The 23,024-nt window shown below is 40.3% G+C and overlaps 3 protein-coding genes across 4 annotated transcripts in view; 1 reads left to right on the plus strand and 2 right to left on the minus strand.

Annotated features, from left to right (window-relative positions):
- Positions 1-512: 512 nt before the first annotated feature.
- On the minus strand, positions 513-9,666 carry gpr108 (G protein-coupled receptor 108). Its single transcript, XM_026304090.1, has 18 exons — positions 9,061-9,666; positions 7,922-8,041; positions 7,547-7,597; positions 7,292-7,383; positions 7,121-7,191; positions 6,773-6,987; positions 6,630-6,692; positions 6,429-6,530; positions 6,219-6,352; positions 5,295-5,370; positions 5,053-5,126; positions 4,852-4,969; positions 4,649-4,779; positions 4,095-4,138; positions 3,953-4,002; positions 3,485-3,568; positions 2,846-2,967; positions 513-2,157 (listed from the first exon to the last, which is right to left on the minus strand). Exons 1-18 carry the CDS (start codon positions 9,154-9,156, stop codon positions 2,070-2,072), a joined length of 1,731 nt encoding a protein of 576 aa, XP_026159875.1. The 5' UTR covers positions 9,157-9,666; the 3' UTR covers positions 513-2,069.
- Positions 9,667-11,964: 2,298 nt separating this feature from the next.
- On the plus strand, positions 11,965-19,742 carry LOC113128366 (vascular cell adhesion protein 1). The gene is made up of 8 exons (XM_026303650.2): positions 11,965-11,979; positions 12,872-13,160; positions 14,854-15,058; positions 15,412-15,487; positions 18,084-18,222; positions 18,307-18,636; positions 18,748-18,975; positions 19,221-19,742. Exons 2-8 carry the CDS (start codon positions 13,106-13,108, stop codon positions 19,286-19,288), a joined length of 1,101 nt encoding a protein of 366 aa, XP_026159435.1. The 5' UTR covers positions 11,965-11,979; positions 12,872-13,105; the 3' UTR covers positions 19,289-19,742.
- A 123-nt stretch (positions 19,743-19,865) lies between these two features.
- The window catches only part of LOC113128364 (ubinuclein-1), a 60,081-nt gene continuing 56,922 nt past the window's right edge, over positions 19,866-23,024 (minus strand). The window contains exons 10-16 of one of the 2 annotated variants that reach the window (XM_033325301.1): positions 22,706-22,835; positions 22,489-22,613; positions 22,095-22,217; positions 21,783-21,923; positions 21,663-21,713; positions 20,895-21,509; positions 19,866-20,376 (exon numbers count right to left, since the gene is read on the minus strand). In XM_033325301.1, the coding sequence (XP_033181192.1) occupies positions 20,921-21,509; positions 21,663-21,713; positions 21,783-21,923; positions 22,095-22,217; positions 22,489-22,613; positions 22,706-22,835 (1,159 nt within the window). In that variant the 3' untranslated portion in view covers positions 19,866-20,376; positions 20,895-20,920. Of the gene's footprint in view, positions 20,377-20,894; positions 21,510-21,662; positions 21,924-22,094; positions 22,218-22,488; positions 22,614-22,705; positions 22,836-23,024 lie in introns of both variants that reach the window. The other variant, XM_026303647.2, reaches the window with a different exon arrangement.

Genomic DNA, 23,024 nt, shown 5'->3' on the forward strand with positions numbered 1-23,024 from the left:
GTTGAACCACTGCAATAACCTTAAACACAGAAACACAAATTACAAAATGAGCTGTAGAGGAGGAGCATATGTGTGATTTTCAGGAAACAGACAAACATTTAAAAAGGCTAATGGTTCTTTAAAGCTGTTCAGCACCGTGCCATGAAAAGCACAGTGGAACAATTGTTGCTCAAGGCAAACAGGAGCAGTAAGTGATCAGATGGACAGGGAGGGGAGTTTGTGTTCATCTGTGCTTTGATTACTGACTTTCTCTTACAGGGGCACTCAACAGATTATACAACATCAACATCAGCGAGTGAAGGCAGATGTATAATGTATATTTAGAGATGAGGGCATGTACCAGGCATGAATATAAAAGCTCTTCTGCATTGTTTTTTTTTTTCTGCTTTTCTTTTATAAGTTCTCCTTTATGGAAATGATATATTAAAAATCACTGACGTGTCCTTAAAGACACCTTAGGAAACACAAAATCAAACAGGCTCAAGATATAAACACACAACAGCTTCATCTGAGACTTTTCCAGAACACCAGGTTTATTGTGACAGTTCAGACACCAAACAGCCAAAGCATAAACCTCCACCCGACTGGTTTACTGACTGGTAACTCCCATCCCCCCAGGGACCTGACACATCAGCAGTGTGTCATCCCTGTACAGGACGGGTTAAATCTCAGCAGTCTGTTATTAAATCCCCATATTTACTTTGCCCTCGATCTAGAAGAGGAATCAAAGAATCTCATTGAAGCCAAACCTGTGTCATTACTGTCTGAAACACTGTCTACAAAGCCTCTAACGCAGTGTTCAGGAAATGATGTGCCTCCTTTTATATCAACAATTGTCTTCTCTAAATTATTTACAAACGGCCATCTATCCTGTCTGGCTGCACATGTTTCCCATCTTTCATAAACCGTTAAATCACCAATAATTAATAAAATAAATTTCACATCAAGCGCAAAAGATTAAAACCAAAAGCAAAAAAAATAATTCAAAACTGATGAGTTAGGTCACTTTTCTACCTGGAGTGGCACAGCATGGCCAAAACTGACACACAGAAAAACACAAGGCCGTTGTTGAACACAAGCAGTGTCTGGTTAGCTCAGAAACCCATCAAAAAAAAAAAAAAAAAAAAAAAAAAAAAGCTGTTTCTTCTTTAAGAGGTCCACATGGCACCATCTGGGCTCAATTCACAGAGATGTGAGTTTACCTCAACCACTAAGCACTAAATTACAGCAGCGGTCCAAGTGACAGACTCTTAGCTCTTCAACAAAAACAATAATACTGAAATATAACATTTCAATAGGCAATAAGTAAATATATTGAAATATGCAAACCCTTACATTCATATATTTCAATATACTAATCATATCTATATGAAAAGAGTAAAATATTGTGTGTGGTGGTGAAGTTGTGTACTGACTGATGGTCAGTATGCTGACTCTGAATAGTGGGAAAGAGAAACAACATGAGACAAGACTGATGTTTACATTTTAAATATATACTGATTAGCCTTTTACCTGAGTATGGGCTATTGTCTCCAAAAAGAAGGAAAAAATAAAATAAAATTAAAAAAAAAAAAAAAAAAAAGTTGCCTTCAAATCTTGTGTTGTCTCACATTCACACACACACACACACACGAAAAGGTACAGCTGAGAGGCTCGCAGAGGTACCGTTTTAAATAGCTGATATAAACACACCCAAAAGAAGTCTTTCTGTAAAATGATAGTTATCTTTGGAAAAAGAGACTGAACGAGAGGGAGAAAAATGAAAACCGTAAAGAATACCAGAGCTCCTTTCTATATCTCCACCCATGCATGGGGCAGGAGCTCAGGACCTTTTAGAGTTTTTGGGTGGAGTGTCGAGGAAATGCAGAATTAGTCTTTTTGTGTGTGTGTGTGTTCTTTTTTTTTTGTCTTTTTCGTTTTTTTTGCATAGCCAGGTAGTGGGCACATCCGCTGCAATCCCTTAAAGAAAAGCTTTCACTAGGGGTTGGGCAGCCTTGGTCCATGTGCACCCGCGTATTGTACCAGCTGGGGATATTTAGTGGGTCCCTCCCAAAGGTGCAGCTCCATGCTCACAAGGTGGACTCTTTCTGACGCTCACGTCCGTTAGACGTCTTTTTCACTTTGGAAATACCCTCCAGTGCACCTGACTCAGTCACTCTGAAAAAGGGAGAAACATAGAGGAGTCACAGCACTATTAAAGAAAATAATCTCTGATATCCATCATGAACATGTGATATTTAAAGCTAAACATCTCAAACATATCACAAAAAAAGCAAATGAAAATCAAGCAACAAAGTTCAATCTTTTATTTTACACTATCACAGAAAGATGAGCGTCTATTTTAACCAGTTAAGCTGCTTACACAGTGAGTGTAGCAACTCATGGCTGAAGGTACGTGATTAAGTGCACCAAAAGATGCTGAAGTCTGGCATCAGTCACACCCATCAGTGTAACAAAATACAGCTCAACAGCAGCATAAACCACATGTTCAAAAAATGACCATTTAGATGAAAAACGTCTGCCTAACACCGTTTCAACAAAAACTGAACATTATCTTCATGAGGAAGGATTTACTGTAGTGCTGTCATATTAGACTACATTAGTTTAACTTGATCTATATTCTTCTGTTTTATGTGTGTAACTACAGTGCCTGATGTGGGACAGTGCTGCCAAAACACAGCTGACCTCCTCTCAATACTGAATACATCCTGTGTAGACAGACTGAAGCTGCTGCTGCCAATAGCCGCTGCTGTGTTGGGTAGAGGCATTGTGTCAGACAAATGAGCAAACCAGCCCATAGGTTCAAAGGGTTATAAGGGTAAGTGTGGGGTATGTGTACACTTACACTTCATCCATCTCTACATCGTCCTCGTCCTGGGGAAGCTGGAGATAGGGGTTATTGGACGCTGGTCTGAACTTGTAGCCGGTCAGCACAAAAAAGATCAGAGTAGACACCTCCACCAGAAACTGTAAGAGAAAGTCAATGTTTAATGACAGAGGTTAAGCTCCAATAATTAACATGGATAGTACTCATGGTGTGTAGCTCAACAGCTGCCAGTAGCTTATAGCTACCTGCACATTTTTAGTTTATAGTAAGACATTTAGTAATTTTTTTTGCCTGGTTTCATGCTTCATGCTCCCAGAGCAGACAAACCCTTCTTATTACTGGCACCAGACTATTCAAACATAAATCTTCACCTCCCATTCTTCAAGTTGATAGCATATACAAAACGTTACATGATTTACTGAGTGGAGCCTGCAGCATTTCTTACTCCCAGTGATGCCAATATCAAGTCTCTTTGGAAAACAATGGTGTTCCTGGCCATTGTGATAAGCAATTAATGACATGATGCAGTCACAAACATCACACATACATACAAGTAAACCTTTTCAGCCAGTTATACCCTGTGATTGCTGAGTCAGAGTCAGGTACAGGCTCTTTAAAGCACCAAAGTCAGATTGTTATTGTGCGTTAGTGTCTTACCTCATAGCACCACTGCCACTGGAAGGGCATAGTGACCTTGAGCAGAATGGCTATGATCCTCGTAAAGTAGATATAACACACAATCTAAGAACAGAAAACAGAATTTCAAAAAATGCATAAAGTTTAAAGCTGGATGCAAAACGTAGCCTTATGATATGGCTCAAGGTTAGTAAGACCTGGTTTGCAACAAAGTCTACTAATATACATTATAAAGGTCAAAAAGTATGCATGGTTGTAGCTTTTGTTCTGGCTGTGCAGAAGTGATTCTGTTAATTGAGAAGCCTGGGGTGGCCTTGCCAAACACTATGACTCAGTATAATTCATTCTAAGAAAATGCTTGATACCTGAAAATAAAAATATGTCTACTTAAAAATACTGAAGAAATATCAATAACAACGTCTGTATTCAACGTAATTCCTTGTGTTTGGCAATGACAGATGAAAAATACTGGTGAGTGGGACTCTTTACCATCACGTAGTAGTGCCTGAAGAGCTTGAGCTTCTCCAAATTCATGGCAGCTAAAACAGACACAGAACAAATTTAATACAATATGTTACAATAAATTGCTATAACCCATAAAAGCTTTTGACTAATTGTTCAGATTTCTCACCTTTGCCATCTGTGCTAGAAGCCTCCTGAAGATGACGAATAGACCTATAAAACCAGTACAGACAGCTATTTTAATATTCTAGACAGCAAATTTAATATTTGGTTAGTTATCATTAATAATCATGACATGGGGTAAAACCTGCCAGGTGAAATTTATTTTATCACAGCAAGTCCAAAGAAGCAGCATTCTTTCTTATTGTTCTGCCATCCCTTAAAACACAATCTTGAATATAAGGTTAATTCGACCTCCTCGGTCTTAAATTGGATCTCCATTAATTTTGTGTGTTAAAGCTCAGATTACCACTTTTCTTCCGGCACTAGTAAGTAAATTAATTTTTTCCATAAAATCCATTGAAAATAGAGCACATTAGCACTGTACAGCACCGAAGGTGAACCTCATTTTGCCATAAATATCTTCAGCTAGACCTCACACACTTGTGCAAACATTACATAAGATACACTGGTCTCAAAACTAGTCGTCATTCATCAATCACTTTATATAAACGAACATTTCATTTTACACACACACACGCGCGCGCACACACACACACTGACCAGACCACAGGGAAAAGGATGGCTCCGCAGCAGATGAGGTCAACCAGAAAGAGGATCTCCTTCCACAGATAGTATTCACTGGAGCCTTCCTCTGTAGACTCGATAATGATGTAGGCGACATTAGCCAGGACCTGAAAGACAGCTGATGAGTCATCGACAATTCATCAAATATAAAATGATCACACACTAATGCTCATGCACACCTGCAGAGGAATGACAATCATGAAGATCTTCTTTTCCTTGTCAGACAGGATGTACTTAACAAAAGCCCAGCCGGTGCCAATCAGTGCCAGGGTGATGAACAGGAGAGCCCCCTTTAGCCTGAAGAGTACATCAATACAAACTCATGTAAAAATTAAAAACAAATCAGATTAAAATTCATATCCTGGAGAAGATGGACTTACAGATGTGTGATATAATACATAACAGCCCAGCCTTCAATAGGATGCCCCTCAGTGTTGATGAAGTGATAGTTGATCTGAAAGAGACCATGAGAGAGGTGCTATTAACAGACAAAGAATCCAGGTGAACTGTGAGCAGAATGAGCAGTGCAGGCAAAATGGACCTCAGTGAGATAGAAAAGCCAAATACAAACAGCAGACAAAACAGAAGAGAATAATCTGCTGTGTTGCGATGGTGCACTTACACTGTGGAAAACCAGGGAGGTGGACTTTGTAAAGGCCAGTGCAGCCATCAGCCAGTGGATCTTAAATACGCTGTACCTGCAAAAAAGACCACAGGGAAAGATGTCAAAATGTATCTGTTCCGATTCAAGACCAAATATCTATAATTCAGCTGAACTCAAATGTTAGCATGTTAATTATTTTATCCCTGTAAATTTAGGCACATGCACAATTTTGGTTTTGAGCCATCTCCATAACTGCCTCTCAGTGAACTGCAGCCAAGTTCTCTGCATATTTTTCTATGCATACATGTTCTCTAAATACAATGAACATCAACATCATCATGTGCTTGTATAGAACACTACTTATGTTTCAACAATAAATGGTAAATTATTTTCTCATTGTGACCTTTTCCCTTTCAGATGTCCTACCACATCCCAGTAACATCCTCAGTTCTTTTTAATCTGGTTTGGACCCAGTAGGTTCACACACCTGTAGCTACAGAAGCTACATGCTGGATGAAGCCCTGACTTTTTCAAAGCATGTGAACTACTGGGTGCAGAATGAGGCTTGCAATCAATGAAAAACACAATACAGTATGTAATGAAATGCAGACCAGGCCAGCAGAAAGACTCTGTTGTCCGATTTCTTTGTTGCCTTATCAGTCAGATGTTAAAACCCATCATGAGTACAGCTGCATTTATTTGTGTGGCTAAGACAGAGACATGGTTTAAATAACATTTGACTCAAAGCTATGTTGTGCCTAAGTGCAGTCGCATAGAACTGCTAGCATGACTGTAGTAGTCTTGTTATAATGTGGATACTGTAACAGCAGAACATGCAAAAACAGGACTGCAAACAGTCTAACACACACACAATGATTTGGCATCTTTAAAAAGAGAAGTTGCTATATGCTGTTACTCAACACTGTAAGCATCCATGTGTACCTGTGCTTCATGAGTGTGTACACCCAAACCAGTGCAGCAGTGAAGAAGACTCCAGCCATACAAATGTAAAGGCGAGACAAAGGAATTTCAGCTGCTGATAAAAAACCAGCTGGATTCTTCTCTTTCACTTCCACCTGCAGAATAAATATATTTAGATTGACACATGCACACACCTGAACATGTACATACCAATATAATGACTTTACTTACAGTGAAAGAGTAGGGCAGCCTGATTCCAGGCAACCTGTTCTGGCAGTAATGGAATTTGAGGCTGTATAAACCCTCCGCCAGAGAGCCAACAATAAAGTGGAACTGCAGAGGAGGGACAGAGAGTTTCTGACACCGGTAAAACAACTTGAGTACTGCTTCACATACATATTTCATATATTCTGTTAAAAAAGGTGGACTTACACTGAAGTTATAGGAACCATTAACTCTGTCCAAAGCCATAGTCAGCTGCTTGGTCTTCTCCAGCTAAAAGCAAACATAGATTAGAAACTTATTTCAGGCACGGACCACACAAATACAGACGCAGATACAGAAAAACCTCTTACATGGAACACATTTTCCTCAGGTTTCTTTGCTTCTTCTACAGGCGTTTTCTTCTCTTCTGTCTGAGCTTTCTTCTGATCTTCAAGCTTTTTGTCGTGGTTCCCTTCATCTTCTGTGTTTTTTGCCTTTTTGTCTGTATTTTCTGCCTTTTTGTCTGTATTTTCAGATTGTTTACCCCCATCTAGATTAACAGGAGCCTCCCTGGTTTTCTTCTGACCTACAGGAAGCACAATTCAAAGTGCTGTTGATGTAAAATCATTTAAACATTCATTGCAATGCTTAAGGAATGACTGCAATGGAAAGTAAAGCGCTGAAAGTTTTTGTAAGTGTAAAGTATGATCAACACTGACTTTTTGGTGCTTCAGGCTTTGGCTTTGTGATCAAGAGGTTGTTCTGCTCACCCATGGCTCTCATATTGACACTAGACAAACACACCACACACAATATACAGTCAGAATACACATTAGACTGGCAGGGCACAGTAAAACACACTTCTTAATCTGGAGCTAAAACATACACACCTGAGTGTGTTGACATCTATAATAAAAAGTATGAGAGGCTCGTTGTTGGTCGACTTTGTAAGAGTGAGCGGGCATGTTTCTGTCTCCTCGGCCTGGACGGAAAAATAATCCCAGTCAAACACATCTGACCACCCACCACACACTCCACCACTAAATCTATCCTGTATTATCTATAATCTGATTTATCACTCTATCAGCAATGCCCATGTGTAATAATCAGAAATATTTATGAAATATGCGATTTGATGCACTCACCGTGTAAGACAAGACTCCATTCACACGTGACCTGGAGAGGCTGAAACCAACCTAAAGAAAGTTGTACAAATGTGGTCAACACATGATTTCATTATATACAGCATATTTCACTCCGCATGGCCCATTCACAACACAGCAGGCCTACATTGTTCAACATAGCTTATGCTAGAGACCCTAAAACCACAGTTTGTGATTGAAACTCTGTGTCACTAAGTGCCAGTTTTAATCTGTTTTTATTGCTAATTTAATCTCTAAAAAGTCAGGAAATATTTTAACTTGCACTTTATCAGCAAGTTATAATCAAGACAACAAAAAGCAGCAGATCCTCACATTTAAGAAGCTGAACCAGAAAAACACATGACAAAAGCTTCTTACAGGGTACACGCTGTAGTTCACCAGCTGTATTGGAAGGCGCAGATAAAGCAAGTTGACATCCAGAGTCCCATTAGCATAGAAACCGAAGTTGTTGAGGTCGACAGCAAACCGAGTTTCATTCTGGAAGAAAGAACAAATTTTAAAAACACTTTAATCGCAGAACTGCTCAGGTTCATTAACAGATTTTTTTTCTTCATACAAAACTACGCATATTTCCAGGGATTCAGTTTTAAATAAAACAAAGAAGAAGAGGCAGTTCAGACATGTATTATAAATCTTTTTCATACATCCAGACATTTTAAGGTGATTGTACAGTGCTAATACTTCGCATTTGCTTTTGATTTTCCCTTATGAAGTGAGTAAGCAAGTTTTCTGTTAGAAAATAAACTTTTGTGAACGTAAGTTGTTAACAGTCAAATCATCTGTAAGTTTTGGAAATGCAGACATCCCAAACCCAAACAGCACACCTTTGCACATATCAGACATCTCTGTTATTTAGCAAGGCATCACCGACATATTGTTAATGACGTGGGCAAACTGTCAGTGTTGTGCAATTCAACAGCAGCACCAACCACATGTCCAATCAAGGCTTCTCCTAAACAGTTTCGACGTCAAGTGCCTGTGTACATCAAAGTAAGACTATCATCATCATCATGTAGAGTGAACCTTTGCAAGACTTATTTAATATTAGTCCGCTGTTTGCGTCGAGGTCTTCTGTTATTAGTTTTGTCCAATTAGCTGGTTTTACTCTGGTGCACCAATTCAACCAGTAAATCCCTTCAGCTTTGATTAACTGGGTTTTTCAGCCACATGTTGATCCTTAGTTTGATGTTGCAACTAATGAACTTTTTATTTTTGTTTCTACCAGAAGTTTTCATACCCAAAATCTTAATATTAGTTTACATCGACCAAAAATGCAAGACATCCTCGAATTTGGGAGAAAACGTAGGTTTATCGATAATCGGGCTTCGGTTTAAACTGCCCCCTTCAGCGACAGACAACAAATAAGCTCCCATCATTATTTCCATGTTTTCCCTCTAAACAAATGTTCATTGTCGCAACACGACACCATGTTCACTGAAGCTAATCACACCCTAGCTAGCATGTTAGCTTCCTACGTGAACAGACTGTCGGCTTACCTTCAGGGTGAGCTTGTGTATCCTCGCCAGACATCCAGTCAGAAACAGCAGGAGTAAATATGCAGCCAAAACACAGCCTCTATGCGCCGCAGCCATCACCAGGCGGTAACAAACCTGCTAACGGTAAATTCCTGCTAATGCTAGCGAGCGACAATCCTGCCAGACCGCTGAAGCGCAAGCTAGCTAGCAGTGTTAGCTTTAAACGAGGCGAATCTCTAATCTCCGATTTAAGCTTTTCGGCTCTAATATACGTAATACGCAATAAACGTTTGTGTTACATTTTCCGCTTCGTTTGGGCTTTCATCGCGCAAGATAGCCGCTAGCTTATTGATGGTAAGATCTCGCTTCCGAGTCTCAGATGAAGAGCTAAACATTTGGCAAGGTGCAGACAACAACGTCACCGACTGGGCCTACATCCGTGTCCCCCCTAATAAAAATGTTTCAGCTGGAGATGCCGCGCAGCAAAAGCTACCGACGCAGGAAAAACTCGAGTTATTAACGCTCTCTACACGAACAGCCCATAATAACGTCAGTTTTCTGTCAAACCATCAAGCGTTTCCACTCCGAAGTCCGGACTGCACCTTGTAGTAGTTAGCCCAGATTTGGTCACATGGTGTGGGATCACGTGAACCACCGTCCACGTCAGACGAAATATATGGGTTGCCAGGTCTGTAAAGCTCAATGATGTTTAACACGTACAATATATATTTTTTATTCTTTATTAAAGAGCTGTACTAACAGTAGCGACAGTTTTAACTTATGATAATTGGTGCCACTTCCCACAAATACAATTTATAAAGAGTTTAGAAGTTGTACCTAATTACTGGCTTTATTAATGTTTATTTAAATGTGCACTAGTTGATTATACATCAGTTTCTAGAATATTCATAGGAACAATTTGTGGCTTGCCAGGTTTTGGAAAATCCTCCCTCAGTACAACACTTAAGTACTACTTTGGTATCTGAATCAATCTTTCAAATATCCATCTCCAATTTTAAATGCTGTGTTGATAGTGAATATCACCATGCGCACAAAAACATGAATAACATTATCATGCTATACTCATTTTTTATGTTGTGCATTCTTGTGATAACTATTGTGTTCATGTTCAGAGGAGGGACAGTGAATACATTGGTAAAATGATGATGAGGCTAGAGCTGCCAGGAAGGAGGCCTAGAGGAAGACCAAAGAGGATGTTCTTGGATGTAGTGAAGGAGGATATAGAGGATAGGGTTAAATGGAGGCAGTTGATTCACTGTGGCAACCCCTGAAGGGAGCAGCCGAAAGGAAAAGAAGATTCTTGTGATAACTATGATAAGCAAGATCTTTAAACATTTCATTAAATGTGTTACTGTACTGGCACTGGATACATACTTTGCAGAGCTGCCTCAATCTCAGTATTAGCTTCTAAATGTCTTCTAAGTGTGAAAGATAAACAGTATACATGTTTTTTAAATGCACACAAGACACGTTACCATGACAACTCAATTCCATTTGTCTAATTGAGCTTATGTTCATTTCAATTATTATCAATAATCAACTAATCATTATTTGTTGATAGTTATATTCCATGATCCAGAGGTGCTGCCAGTGACTGTTGGGGCGATGATCACACTTCCTTGCTGAGCCAACACTGTGGCAGGAGGAGGAGCAGCAGCAGCCAAAGCAGAGGAGGAGGAGGTGACGGCCTCTTCACCTTCACAACACCTTTTTCCTCCTGCTGACAAAAAGATGCAAAAGCAGAAAATCGGTAAAGACATAAGTAAATAAATCCTGGAAAGGAGCAGAGTTTAGCTTGACAAACACACCAGTTTTAAAAACTCCTTATTACTTTTACCTTTATATGCCTTGTCTAACTTCTCTGCAGCATTGTTGTTCTGAATCTTCTTCAGAGTCTCAATAGTGAGGCTCACAGCCCCATCTTCACCATAGCTCTTTATCATCACTGTCACAGTTTTTGTCCTTTCTGCATCCTCCAGGTGTGACTCAGGAATTGGTTTGCAGTCAGGCAAGACTTTCATGGAGAGGTACCACTTAAACTTTTCAAAATCATCTTTACGCAAGTTCTCCAGACTCTCCAGGAGGAGCTCTTGGGCCAGCATTTCTCCTCACTGAAAAGACAGAAGCTAAAATTAGTTTAATTTGACTTCATTTTTTATATTAGTGGATTTAGAGAGGTTTTGAGGCTACATGCAGGACTAGAGATAAAAATAACAATTATACACCAATCATCACATTAGTTTTTATTAATGTATTAATGAAAATTCTTCTTCTTATTGTTATTAATTTAGTCTGTATACTGACCAACAAATAAAGAAAATATCCACTGGAATAGAAGGTTGGTGGACTGAAGCAGCAAAGGGAGGACTTTGAGCTTTGACTTATAAGTCCTGCTCCAAATCTATTGCTTCTTACATTTCCCTTAATGCTATTTGATGGCATCTCTAAATTAACAATCGGCTTGTAACACAATTCTTTTGACTAGACAATGCGTTTTACATGTTTTCATAAGATGCACAGCAGCTCATGCCACTTTAAAGAGTTTCTGTAAAAACACAAACTACAGTTCCTGCTGATGGAAGATTTTCCTACAAGTCACTGAATAACTAATTTAGGCTACACAGTATTAGAAAACAACATAGTAATTATTATAGTAATTAATCACAGCACTCCTAATGGGAAAAGACAGGCTACTGACAGAACAAGCCCATTTAAGTAGTATTAATACAGATATGTGTCAGTCCACTACATGGTGTACCGTCATGCATTGGACAGGAAGCGTCATCATTAGTGGGAATAATAGACCGATCACAATAACGACAGTGGCTGTCAAGTTCAAGGTTTCCCCTGCATTACCTTCAGTCCTTTAATCGGACCAGGTGTAGGCTACTAGGTTAAGAACCTGACAGTTCGTGGACGGTAGGTGTCATATGTAGTTTGTAAAACAGTTCGTAAAACTGTTTACAGAACCAAGGAGCCAAAACTCCCTTTAATGTAGCGACATAATCCCAAAGGACTTACCGTAAAACCGAGCGAGACCCAGCGTTAGCGTAATATAGGACAACCTACAGAAAATGGCGCGATTTAGTTTCGATTTTACAAAACCACTTAAACAGGAAGTTTCGAAAGTGACACGGAGTCTGAATGTTTGTCCTAATGCTGCGCTAGGAAAGACCCTTAATGTTGGCCTAAAATAAAAGAAATAACTTTTCCTTTATATCGATACGTGGGGAGGCATGTTGCATGATTCAATAAAAACTACATTTGAGGTTTTTATCTGTAATTATATGACTTTAGAGGGCAAACATCTACTTTTAAAGGCTCTCCAGGCGGATCTATTGTTCCAGATGCTGAACAGATGTTGCCGTCAACATTTTAACACGGCGTATCCATGGCAACATTAAAGTTTCTGTAAGAGTTCAAATCCGTTTACCAGTGACTACTGACACATCACTATTACTGTGAATGCAGCCTACTGACAAAATGAAAACATAATAAGAAGGACGTGTTTGTCTGGATAACGATGGCATATCGATTAGTTTTACTAATACAGGCTGATGAGGTCACAATGAAAAAACATTGGAATTTCGGTTTTTAATACAATGAGCTGCTATTTTCTGTGATAACACTTCATCCTTCAGTATGCTACTGTTCTCAGAAGCTCCACAGCAGCATTGCTCTCTAGGCGCCCACACACACAGACACACACACATGCAGACATGCAAACACACCCATTCTTGCCCTCAGCACAGCAGCACTGCACTGCATTATTCTTGAACCTCCCTTCCTTCCTGTCTTGATATACCAACAGCGAACGTCCATGGTGGGTTTCAGAGGCCAAAGCAAAGGAATTGCCTGGTCATCACACTCAAACACAGAAAAACACATTCATACACACTCAGACTTCCATAAACACCCAAAGTGTCCAGTGTATTCTCAGAAGTCTGGGGCCGTGGCACTGCCAGCATCACACAGCCAGTACCGTGGATCTGACAGAGACGTCCCATCAGCTGGCAATATTTTGAGCCAGGGGAACTGTTGAAGGATGTTTACCTCTGGATGCCCAATCACGCTTCTGCTGTTTCACCTGCTCGGCCCAGGTAAGTGCAATGACAGCTCCATATGTTATGTACAGGTATAATAAAAGTAAACACCACAAGCAAAGCAGCTTTGATGTGGCAACAGCCATGATACGGTCTGGTGTTTCTAAACTGGTAAACTTTGTTTGACTTGTGATGATTCACAGTAAATTCTGCCTTGAGGGATGTAGTTGTACTAACTGTAACATTGTCCCATGTTGTGAATGTCAATTAGGTGTGATTTTACTTCTCATGTCATGTTATTTTAGAAACTGTTAGAGGCATTACAGGTAAAATCTCCAGTTGATCACAAGAAAAAAAAAACATAGATTGGAAGTGACACTTCTTGGACAGTGGGTGTAATACAAAGTTTGTATCGGACTCTCAGTCAAATTTGTCTGAGCTATAATAAAAACAACACGACAAGAGCAAGAGCTGAAAAGGGAGTAGTAATCTCTTCAAGTATCCCAAAGACAAAAGTTTGGAGCCTGCAGTTCTTTGGTTCATTCCTCAGTGGGGGCAACTGATTCCCTGAAACTGCTCGGTCTAAAAGTGCCTACTTTTAGGAACTTCTTCTGGGCCCACACAGAAACCAAGAACTACAGTATACTGTTTCTATACGAACACTTTTGGGGGAAGTTTTAGTCCCTGCTTACAGCACAAATAGAATATTTTGTCATAAATATGTATACAGCATATGTGCATCATAACTGAATGACAATATTTGTTACGATGCATGTTACTAAGCAGATTTACCAAAGTACTGTTCTTAAGTACTTGTACCTTGACTTCACCACATTTCAGAAAGAATGTCTGTGCTTTTTACTCCACAACATATATATATTAAAAAAAAAAAAAATTAAGGGATGGTTATAGATGACATTTCCTTTGGCATAATTTATAGATGGATGATGTTATTTTTAGTTGAGGATACAAGCCCAGATGTTTATCAGTCATCCCAGTTCGATTCTGATTTCTGACTCCATGAATGAGACTGTGACTAGATGGATCCTGGCAGTTGTCTTACCTCACCCATTTTGCTGAGTGGTGGTAAACATAACTATAATTTTTGACAGCTGGTATGCTGACACACAAACCAGTGAGCTGTTGTGAATCAGATCATCTGATAGGCAGGAGAACAACCTCAGGATCCAGTCAAACAATGGTCACTGAAAAGAGGAGCAAGTTCTTTTGACTTGGGCAGGGTGTCCTTCCTTCCTCAGAGGAACACGCTGGGTGTATTCAGTGGACTATGAAACAATGGTTCACAGTAGATCAGCTAAAAAGAGTATTATTTCACGAGATGGCAAAATTCACTTGACCCTTGCCTGTATTATTATAAGACAGGGGGAAATGAGTCATAGGTTCATACAACTTACCACACCAAGATAAGACATATGAAGAGATGCATCATTGTATTGTGTATCTGGCATCACAAGTACTTTAACATGTACTATTATCACATATGCCTCCATGGGTTTTGCTCAGCAACACTGATCTCCAATAGAGCAAGAGTCAATGTTCATTTTTATAAGATTAAAGAGAGTTATTCTTAAATGTCATGTAAACCTTACCTCTAGTAAGACTCCACTAATAAACAATGGCTTGGAGGGGCTATCAAGATATATTTACTGTTATTTATAAGTTTATATAATTAATTGACTTATTGTGTCTTTCTTCCTTTCCCACTCAATGACCCCTATTGTGACCTCAGTTCTGTCATCTCCTGTTTCCATTCACACACCTGCTCCGCCTCTTGCATTGCAAATTTCACCTCCCAAGCCCACTCCAGCAGTCCTCTCATCTCTACCATCTCTCACTGGGCCATCAGCCATCACTCACTTCATCAGCGTCATTGAAGAATCCGCAAAAAGCGTCAGCTGCCCTATAAAGCTGTCACCCTCTTCACTGGTGGTCAGGTATGACTGTCCTCTATATACAACCTATATATCACCTTTCTCGGACCCAGCAGTTTTCTAGAAAGAAATTAGAAAAGTAAAGTTTTCTTTAGCAACTTAAGGCTGGGGAACCAGAGGGAAGCAAAATGACAAAGATTACGAGAACTGGTGCTGAGGTTAAAGGCTCTAATAGTAAACAAACACAAGAAGACTTTGCCTTGAATGGCCTTGAAAAGCATTTTCTACTCAGCTCAGCTTTCCTCACCTGTCTTCTTTTTTTGGCATTGCCACTCACTTGTTTGGGAAATGCACCTTGACCCCTGTTTCTGTCTAAATCAGTGAAAACTAATTGTGTGTAAACTCTCCCATCGTAGGTTCGCAGATCCAGTCACAGTTAACTGCTCTGTACCAAAGACGGGTTTTTCTCTTCTGGGCTGGATAGTCTCACTGGTAGGGGAACCACTGCTGTCAGATATACGATTTGAGAAACCTTGAGTAACACTTCCGGTCTTGTGTTTTCTGACCTCCAGTATTTTAACTTATCGGAAGTCATCCAGGCGAAGTTACGTAGAAGCTGAGTCATGGTAATTGGACTTCTAGTAATTATATCAAAACATTTCACCACTCATCTGAGTAGCTTCTTCAGTGTAAGGGAAGTTGGTTAGAGATCTCCAATTTTATCCTCCAAGTTGGTTCCACTTCACCCGTAACCTGAATAGGCTTGTTAGTTGGAACCCAGTGTCTTCAAATGAGTGGTCGGTGTCCTTTTAATGGAGGTGCACAGCTAATTCTGGTCCAAGGAGCTGCTCCTCCTGTGCTGGGCCCTCCTCCTATTAAATGGTTGTTTGGTTTCTCCGATGTGGAGTTCTGACCACTCTTCTTTACACTGGATGGCATATATTACATTACACATCTTTTGTTTTAGGGTCCGATCTTTAGGGTAAACTAGTCTCTCTCTCAGCATGTTAGTGGGTCTGAAGTGAACCAGTATGTGGTGATTCCGATAGATCCTTGTAAGCATCTCTGAAATGACACATAAGGAATGACCAGGTTTTTCCTTTGTGGATCTCGAGTCTCAGCTTGTTCACCTGTGTTTCTGCCTGATGTACAGTGGGTACGGAAAGTATTCAGACCCCTTTAAATTTTTCACTCTTTGTGTCATTGCAGCCATTTGCCAAAATCAAAAAAGTTCATTTTATTTCTCATTAATGTACACTCAGCACCCCATCTTGACAGAAAAAAACAGAAATGTAGAAATTTTTGCAAATTTATTAAAAAAGAAAAACTGAAATATCACATGGTCATAAGTATTCAGACCCTGTGCTCAGTATTGAGTAGAAGCACCCTTTTGAGCTAGTACAGCCATGAGTCTTCTTGGGAATGATGCAACAAGTTTTTCACACCTGGATTTGGGGATCCTCTGCCATTCTTCCTTGCAGATCCTCTCCAGTTCTGTCAGGTTGGATGGTGAACGTTGGTGGACAGCCATTTTCAGGTCTCTCCAGAGATGCTCAATTGGGTTTAGGTCAGGGTTCTGGCTGGGCCAGTCAAGAACGGTCACAGAGTTGTTCCGAAGCCACTCCTTTGTTATTTTAGCTGTGTGCTTAGGGTCATTGTCCTGTTGAAAGGTGAACCTTCGGCCCAGTCTGAGGTCCTGAGCACTCGGGAACAGGTTTTCTTCCAGGATATCTCTGTACTTGGCGGCATTCGTCTTTCCTTCAGTTGCAACCAGTCGTTCTGTCCCTGCAGCTGAAAAACACCCCCACAACATGATGCTCCCACCACCATGTTTCACTGTAGGGATTGTATTGGGCAGGTGATGAGCAGTGCCTGGTTTTCTCCACACATACCGCTTAGAATTAACGCCAAAAAGTTCAATCTTGGTCTCATCAGACCAGAGAATCTTATTTCTCATAGTCTGGGAGTCCTTCATGTGTTTTTTGGCAAACTCTATGTGGGCTTTCATGTGTCTTGCACTGAGGAGAGGCTTCCGTCGGGCCACTCTGCCATAAAGCCCCGACTGGTGGAGGGCTGCAGTGATAGTTGACTTTGTGGAACTTTCTCCCATCTCCCTACTGCATCTCTGGAGCTCAGCCACAGTGATCTTTGGGTTCTTCTTTACCTCTCTCACCAAGGCTCTTCTCCCACGATTGCTCAGTTTGGCTGGACGGCCAGGTCTAGGAAGAGTTCTGGTCGTCCCAAACCTTTTCCATTTGAGGATTATGGAGGCCACTGTGCTCTTAGGAACCTGGAGTGCTGCAGAAATTCTTTTGTAACCTTGACCAGATCTGTGCCTTGCCACAATTCTGTCTCTGAGCTCCTTGGGCAGTTCCTTCGACCTCATGATTCTCATTTGCTCTGACATGCACTGTGAGCTGTAAGGTCTTCTATAGACCGGTGTGTGCCTTTCCTAATCAAGTCCAATCAGTTTAATTAAACACAGCTGGACTCCAATGAAGGAGCAGAACCATCTCAAGGAGGATCAGAAGAAATGGACAGCATGTGAGTTAAATATGAGTGTCACTGCAAAGGGTCTGAATACTTATGACCATGTGATATTTCAGTTTTTCTTTTTTAATAAATTTGCAAAAATTTCTACATTTCTGTTTTTTTCTGTCAAGATGGGGTGCTGAGTGTACATTAATGAGAAATAAAATGAACTTTTTGGATTTTGGCAAATGGCTGCAATGACACAAAGAGTGAAAAATTTAAAGGGGTCTGAATACTTTCCGTACCCACTGTAGATGCCTTATTGAAAGCCCACTCAGGGTAGCTGCAGTCCAGTTTCCATGACTCAGGTTTTAGTTAACCTATCGGCATGCAGGTATGCTATAGGACCCAAGTGACTTCACTGTTGGATGTAGTTACAGCTACAACACTGCACAAAGTGACCACAGCCAACAGTGACACTGATGGAAGAGGCTTTTAGCACTCCAGGCTTGAGATATTTGGTACCTTGCACAGGCGTATCTCATGTCACTCAAATAAAAAAAATCTATTATTTAATTTCAGCAGCTTTGTGATTTGTGACCTTTTCCCACTCTAGAATGCTCCTACACCCACTATCAATAGTTTTCTGGTTTGGAATGTGAAAAGAATGACTGAGTGGAACATCATCCCGACATGCTTCGCACTAGCTGAACAGGGAGGGCAGTGCCATGCTAATCTGCTTCTGACAGTCTACAGTGAGTTAATCATTTTGTTTTTCTGAATTGTTGGAATATGCATCAAGGCTTTTCGGTGCTTTAACTGTTAATCCATTTCCACAGAGCCTCCAGACACTGTGTCTATCAGCATTTATAATCACACTGGGCCGATGTTTGAGGGACGTCAATACACACTACAGTGTACAGTCCAGGATGTAGCTCCTGTTGGAAACCTCATTGTGACCTTCTACAGAAGACAAACATCACTAGTCCAAATACGGTCCAACAAAACCACAAAGACACCAGTGACTGAGACCTTCACTCTGAAAATCAGCCCCAGTAAAGATGATAATGGAGCCCAGTACTGGTGTGAAGCTAAGCTACAACTGGGACCTGAAGGACCACAGGACCTTCCAGTGATGGTATCACAAAACCTCACTGCATCAGTCCTCTGTGAGTGACATCTCTCTTTGCTCCTCTGTTCTGCTCATCCTCAGTCTTTACTTGTGTAAGATGCATCATGTTTTTCCTCCTTCACCCCAACTTGTGATTTCTCTCTCTCAGTTGAACCACAGCTCGTTTGTCCTGCGAAACTGCAGGTGAGAGAGGGAGAGAGCCTCAGCTGTGACATGAGAGGAAACCCTGTACCATCAGTCACCTGGTACAGAGATGGGAAGGTGATTGATCTACCTACACACTGCAGCAGAAAGGATGCTGGAAATTATACAGTCCATGCAAATGGACTGAAAATGAAACATTTCATTGTTCAGGTGGAGGTCCTGGATGGCAGTGGTAGGTTTACATGATCTTCTTGTACAATAAATAAATATTGCAATTTCAAAAAGAAATCTGAGCAATTGACTGACCCAATTGTTCTCTATATCCAATTAAATGTTACAACTTGTTTTGAGTCTTTCTTGCTGAATTTCTGAGAAATAGTGATCCATTCTGTCTTGCATCATCAAAATTGAATTAGAGTAAAAAGTGAAGCAAAAGCTTAAGGTTCCACTGACAAAGTTGTTTCTTTCTCTTTCTAGGAACAACAAACAGATGCAGTAGACATCTCCTGTTGGTAGTCCTGCTTATTCAGAGGATCTGGCTGTAAAACCTAAGACAATGCAATGTGATTGGTCTTTTCCATGCTGTTTGGATGAACTGCTCCTGCTGTGAAAAATCTATGACAGATTTGTAGAGCTCTTTTGAATGTGTTTTTGTGCATTTTCAACCCTCCAGTCTCAGCTTAGGGGCAGATAAATCTTTCAGAGCTTCTGCCCAGGTACATTTTCTAATGTTTCTAAACTCTTCATATAAGCAAGAAAGGCCAATATATTCTTTTCCAGACAAACAGTCACTCCAGAAAACTGCAGGCTTGTATGACACCAAAAATCAATCAAACTGGTGTAGACCTGTGACAGTGGTGTGTTTAAAAAAACAAAACAAAAAAAAAAACACTTGGTGCAAATGTATTAAAGTTTCTGTATCTGAAGATCCTCTCAGGTGTAGTGTCAATAGTTTCAACATTGCAAAGCACAATATCATCATACACAGGTAATTTGTGTGCTGTGCATAAAAAAGCAGAACTATCTTACAATCAACAGCAGTTTATCTCGCTCTAGACATGAACAGCCTTTGAATATTTGCAGTTACAAAACATGGTCAGAGTAGGCACATCTGCAGGACAGTCATGAAAAAATGGCAAATATGTGAACTGGCAGACACCTTCAGTCTAAACTGCTGGAAGTGCTGCAACTACATGTCTGAAACTTAAACTATGCTGGCTGGAAAACACATCCTGGATTTAGCAATGTGTGCTTCTTTTGAAACCGTGCACCACTTTCAATAAAGCTTGTACACCACAAGACAATTGGGTGTAAAATAAATGCTATACAACATGTAATATTTTATTTTTAAAAGTTTTCACTTATAAGTGACTCAGTTTTCTTTTCATTTTTGTCAAATTATAGGATGTCAGCTCACTTCCCTAACTGATTAAAGTGCCACTTCTACTTTCATGAGTCAAAACCAATTTTCACTCTTTTCAGACAACACTCAGAAGTAAGCACAAAAAGCACACATCATCTTCACCACTGAAATTTAATATTTGCTTATTTTCTCTTGCTAGATAACCACTGTTTAGGTTTTTTTTAACTACTTAGAGTCCTGTTCAGTCCAACTCCAAGTATACTGCTCCACCTAGAGAAAAAGACGACACGTATCATTCACAGAATATTACAGATGTGTTACTAGCACATACATGATATTTTTCAACTCAGTTAAAACTGAGTTTATAATTTACACCTAAAATTAATCCAGTCTAAAAACTACTGAACAAGAGAAACACTTATAAGACAGTATATCATAAGCCAAACTCTCTTGTTCATAGGTTGCTCAGCTGTCACAGAAAGCTCTGAAGTGAATCTTGACTTAGTGTTTTTTGTCACGCTGTGGAGCTATAGAGGTGGAAAAAAAAAAAAAAATGCAATTGGTTGCATTATGGGATATGTAGGTTATTTGCGTCACCGTACAGTAAAGAATAAAAAGTGAGTATTGCATTTTCTGTTGCATCAACTATCACCCTTCCTTTTTTAAATCCATTTCTTGTTAGCACACCCCCCAACTCAATAGAAGTTGGTGCCCTTTAAACATTCTGCCAAACTCCATAACTCTAAGGTCACCTAAAGTTTTAACAACACTAAGTAAATAAAACTTACTGGCTGTAATTGCCTTTTGAGAGCTGTCATTGCATGGCAATGTCATCCTTGTCAGAAACGACCTGCACATAACCAGCATCCATGTGTCTGACGAAGTCCCGAACCTGGAGCAGCTGGGGTAAAACCTCCTGGCATACCCCAGTCGCTGGGAAACTGATGGGGCTGGACTGGGGAGGCGGAGGAGGAAGAGGAGAACTTGTGCCATCTACTCTAAAGCTCCAGTGTGGAACTGAATACGTGCATTTTGCAACAGCTGCTGCTAGGAGCTCCTGAGGAACTGTGAGAGTCTGCTCCTGAGCAAGTGCTTGATCAGAAAGGAGGTCCAGAAGTGAATGAGTGGGAGCAGATATGTTGACCAGCGCTTCTTCTGACACCAGAGATGAAGAGGAACCAGCCCCCACTGTCACCTCTTGTCCTACTGTACCATTCCCCTTTTTCACAGCAGCAGCTTCTTTCAGCACATGTGGCATTAAATTGGTGATATCTGAGCCATCAGTACAGATATCCATTTGTTGTTGGAGCTCTCCTTTCAGAGGTGGAGTTCCCTGAAGAACATCCAACACTGTGGAGGGACCGTTGGCAGAGGACTTCCTCTTTTCAGGTCTGGCCTTAATTCTGAGCAAACAAGATTCAATGAGAAACTTTGATAATCCATGAAAAATAACTTGTGGACCTGGATCTTATACAAAAATTAGACTTAACAGTTAGAGCTCGCCTTAAAATTCATGCAGGTTAAAAATAAAACCAAACTTGTACAGCTATACTTACTGTAATGACGTTAAGGGGCCTACCAATCTGCTGCTCTCCCTCATCAGCACCCTAAGAATGTAAAGAAACAGCATGTCTGCATGATCTGTACAGTACGGTGAAAGACTTCTGACAGCATACCTGGACTGCATCCATCCTTTTGGCCAAAGTGGTTTGACCTCATTGTCTAGCACCATCTTGAGATACTCTTCCATCTCCTGGCTCCCTTTCTTCTCTTTATGTCTGTCCATTTTTGACCTTAACACATGGCACAAACATTCCCTGCATAAAAGAAAATAAATTTACACAGGTGGAGCTACCGTTTTAATTTTCAGAGAAGGAAAGTTGTGTGTTAAAGGTTATTGATTTTAAATTTGTCTGCCCCTGTTTTCATGTAGCTTGTTATATCAAGTATGAGATCATTAAATACATATTTAATATTTCAGTTTGGACCTGATCTCTTCATTCCATGTGAACAACTTCCTTGGCCCCCCTCTTTTGCCACCTTTCTCTTCCACATTGTCCTCTGCAACGTCACTAACGCTCTGGTTGGCATCTTTCCCCTCCTCTGTTGCTCTGAGATGGACATAGACTCAGTTCAAATTAAGAAAATCATTTTAAAAATTACTACGATTGAAGCCAAACATATTTGTTCAGCTAATCATGATTTACCACTTCAGATTTTACTTGTATAAAAACATGCGTCCACACAAGGGGATTAGCATTTACTTTCAAATAACAGAACATTCATTATGAAAACATTTCTTTCCATTTGTTTTATATTATGTTACATAATTGACATTTTTCTGAGTTTTTCTTTTTTCCCCTCATGTCAAAATATACTTACTTTGAAGCCTTGAACAGTTTGTATGCGTTGCACTTTCCACGGTAATGCTCAATCTGTGCAGGCATAGCTCTGCCAATGGCCATCTTAAGTTTCTGCATAGGATCTTCCACATCAGGGAGTTCCTCCTTATAAGTGTCAGATTCAGGAATTGAATCAAATATAAACGTGAACAATCCACACATCTGTAATAAACAGCTCCAGCGTTAAGCACGCTCACCCTGTGTGTGACTAACAGTTTCTTTACACGTTTGAGGAGAGTATCTCTGCTGCACGGCAGGAAGGAGGACATGTGGGTGTACACTTTGGAGCGCAACGGGCCACCCTGTTCCCGACACTGCAACTCAATACTGGATCAAGACAGAATGAGAGCAACTATCATCAACATCAATATAAATGTGTAAAACCAGAAGTACAGTTTAATGATTTTAGGGCCAGTTATAGAACAGATGGGGTCAGATTTAGGCTCAGGACTGGCCTCCTGTGATCAGCCTGATGCTTGTCAGTGCAACATTAAAACAACAATGGAAAAGAAGAAA

Source organism: Mastacembelus armatus, chromosome 1 (assembly GCF_900324485.2).
Source record: "Mastacembelus armatus chromosome 1, fMasArm1.2, whole genome shotgun sequence".
In the NCBI taxonomy this organism is placed as follows: Eukaryota; Metazoa; Chordata; class Actinopteri; order Synbranchiformes; family Mastacembelidae; genus Mastacembelus; species Mastacembelus armatus.

What these genes read in the sequence shown, in the direction of transcription:
- gpr108 (XM_026304090.1), bottom strand. Translation starts at nt 9,156, where the DNA reads ATGGCTGCGGCGCATAGAGGCTGTGTTTTGGCTGCATATTTACTCCTG. An exon ending in AGTGGCAGTGGTGCTATGAG is followed by an intron (nt 2,968 to 3,484) that starts GTAAGACACTAA and finishes TTTCTCTTACAG; the next exon opens with TTTCTGGTGGAGGTGTCTAC. An exon ending in GATGTAGAGATGGATGAAGT is followed by an intron (nt 2,158 to 2,845) that starts GTAAGTGTACAC and finishes TCCCTTTTTCAG; the next exon opens with AGTGACTGAGTCAGGTGCAC.
- LOC113128366 (XM_026303650.2), top strand. Translation starts at nt 13,106, where the DNA reads ATGTTTACCTCTGGATGCCCAATCACGCTTCTGCTGTTTCACCTGCTC. An exon ending in TGGGCTGGATAGTCTCACTG is followed by an intron (nt 15,488 to 18,083) that starts GTAGGGGAACCA and finishes TTCCCACTCTAG; the next exon opens with AATGCTCCTACACCCACTAT. An exon ending in CCTCACTGCATCAGTCCTCT is followed by an intron (nt 18,637 to 18,747) that starts GTGAGTGACATC and finishes TCTCTCTCTCAG; the next exon opens with TTGAACCACAGCTCGTTTGT.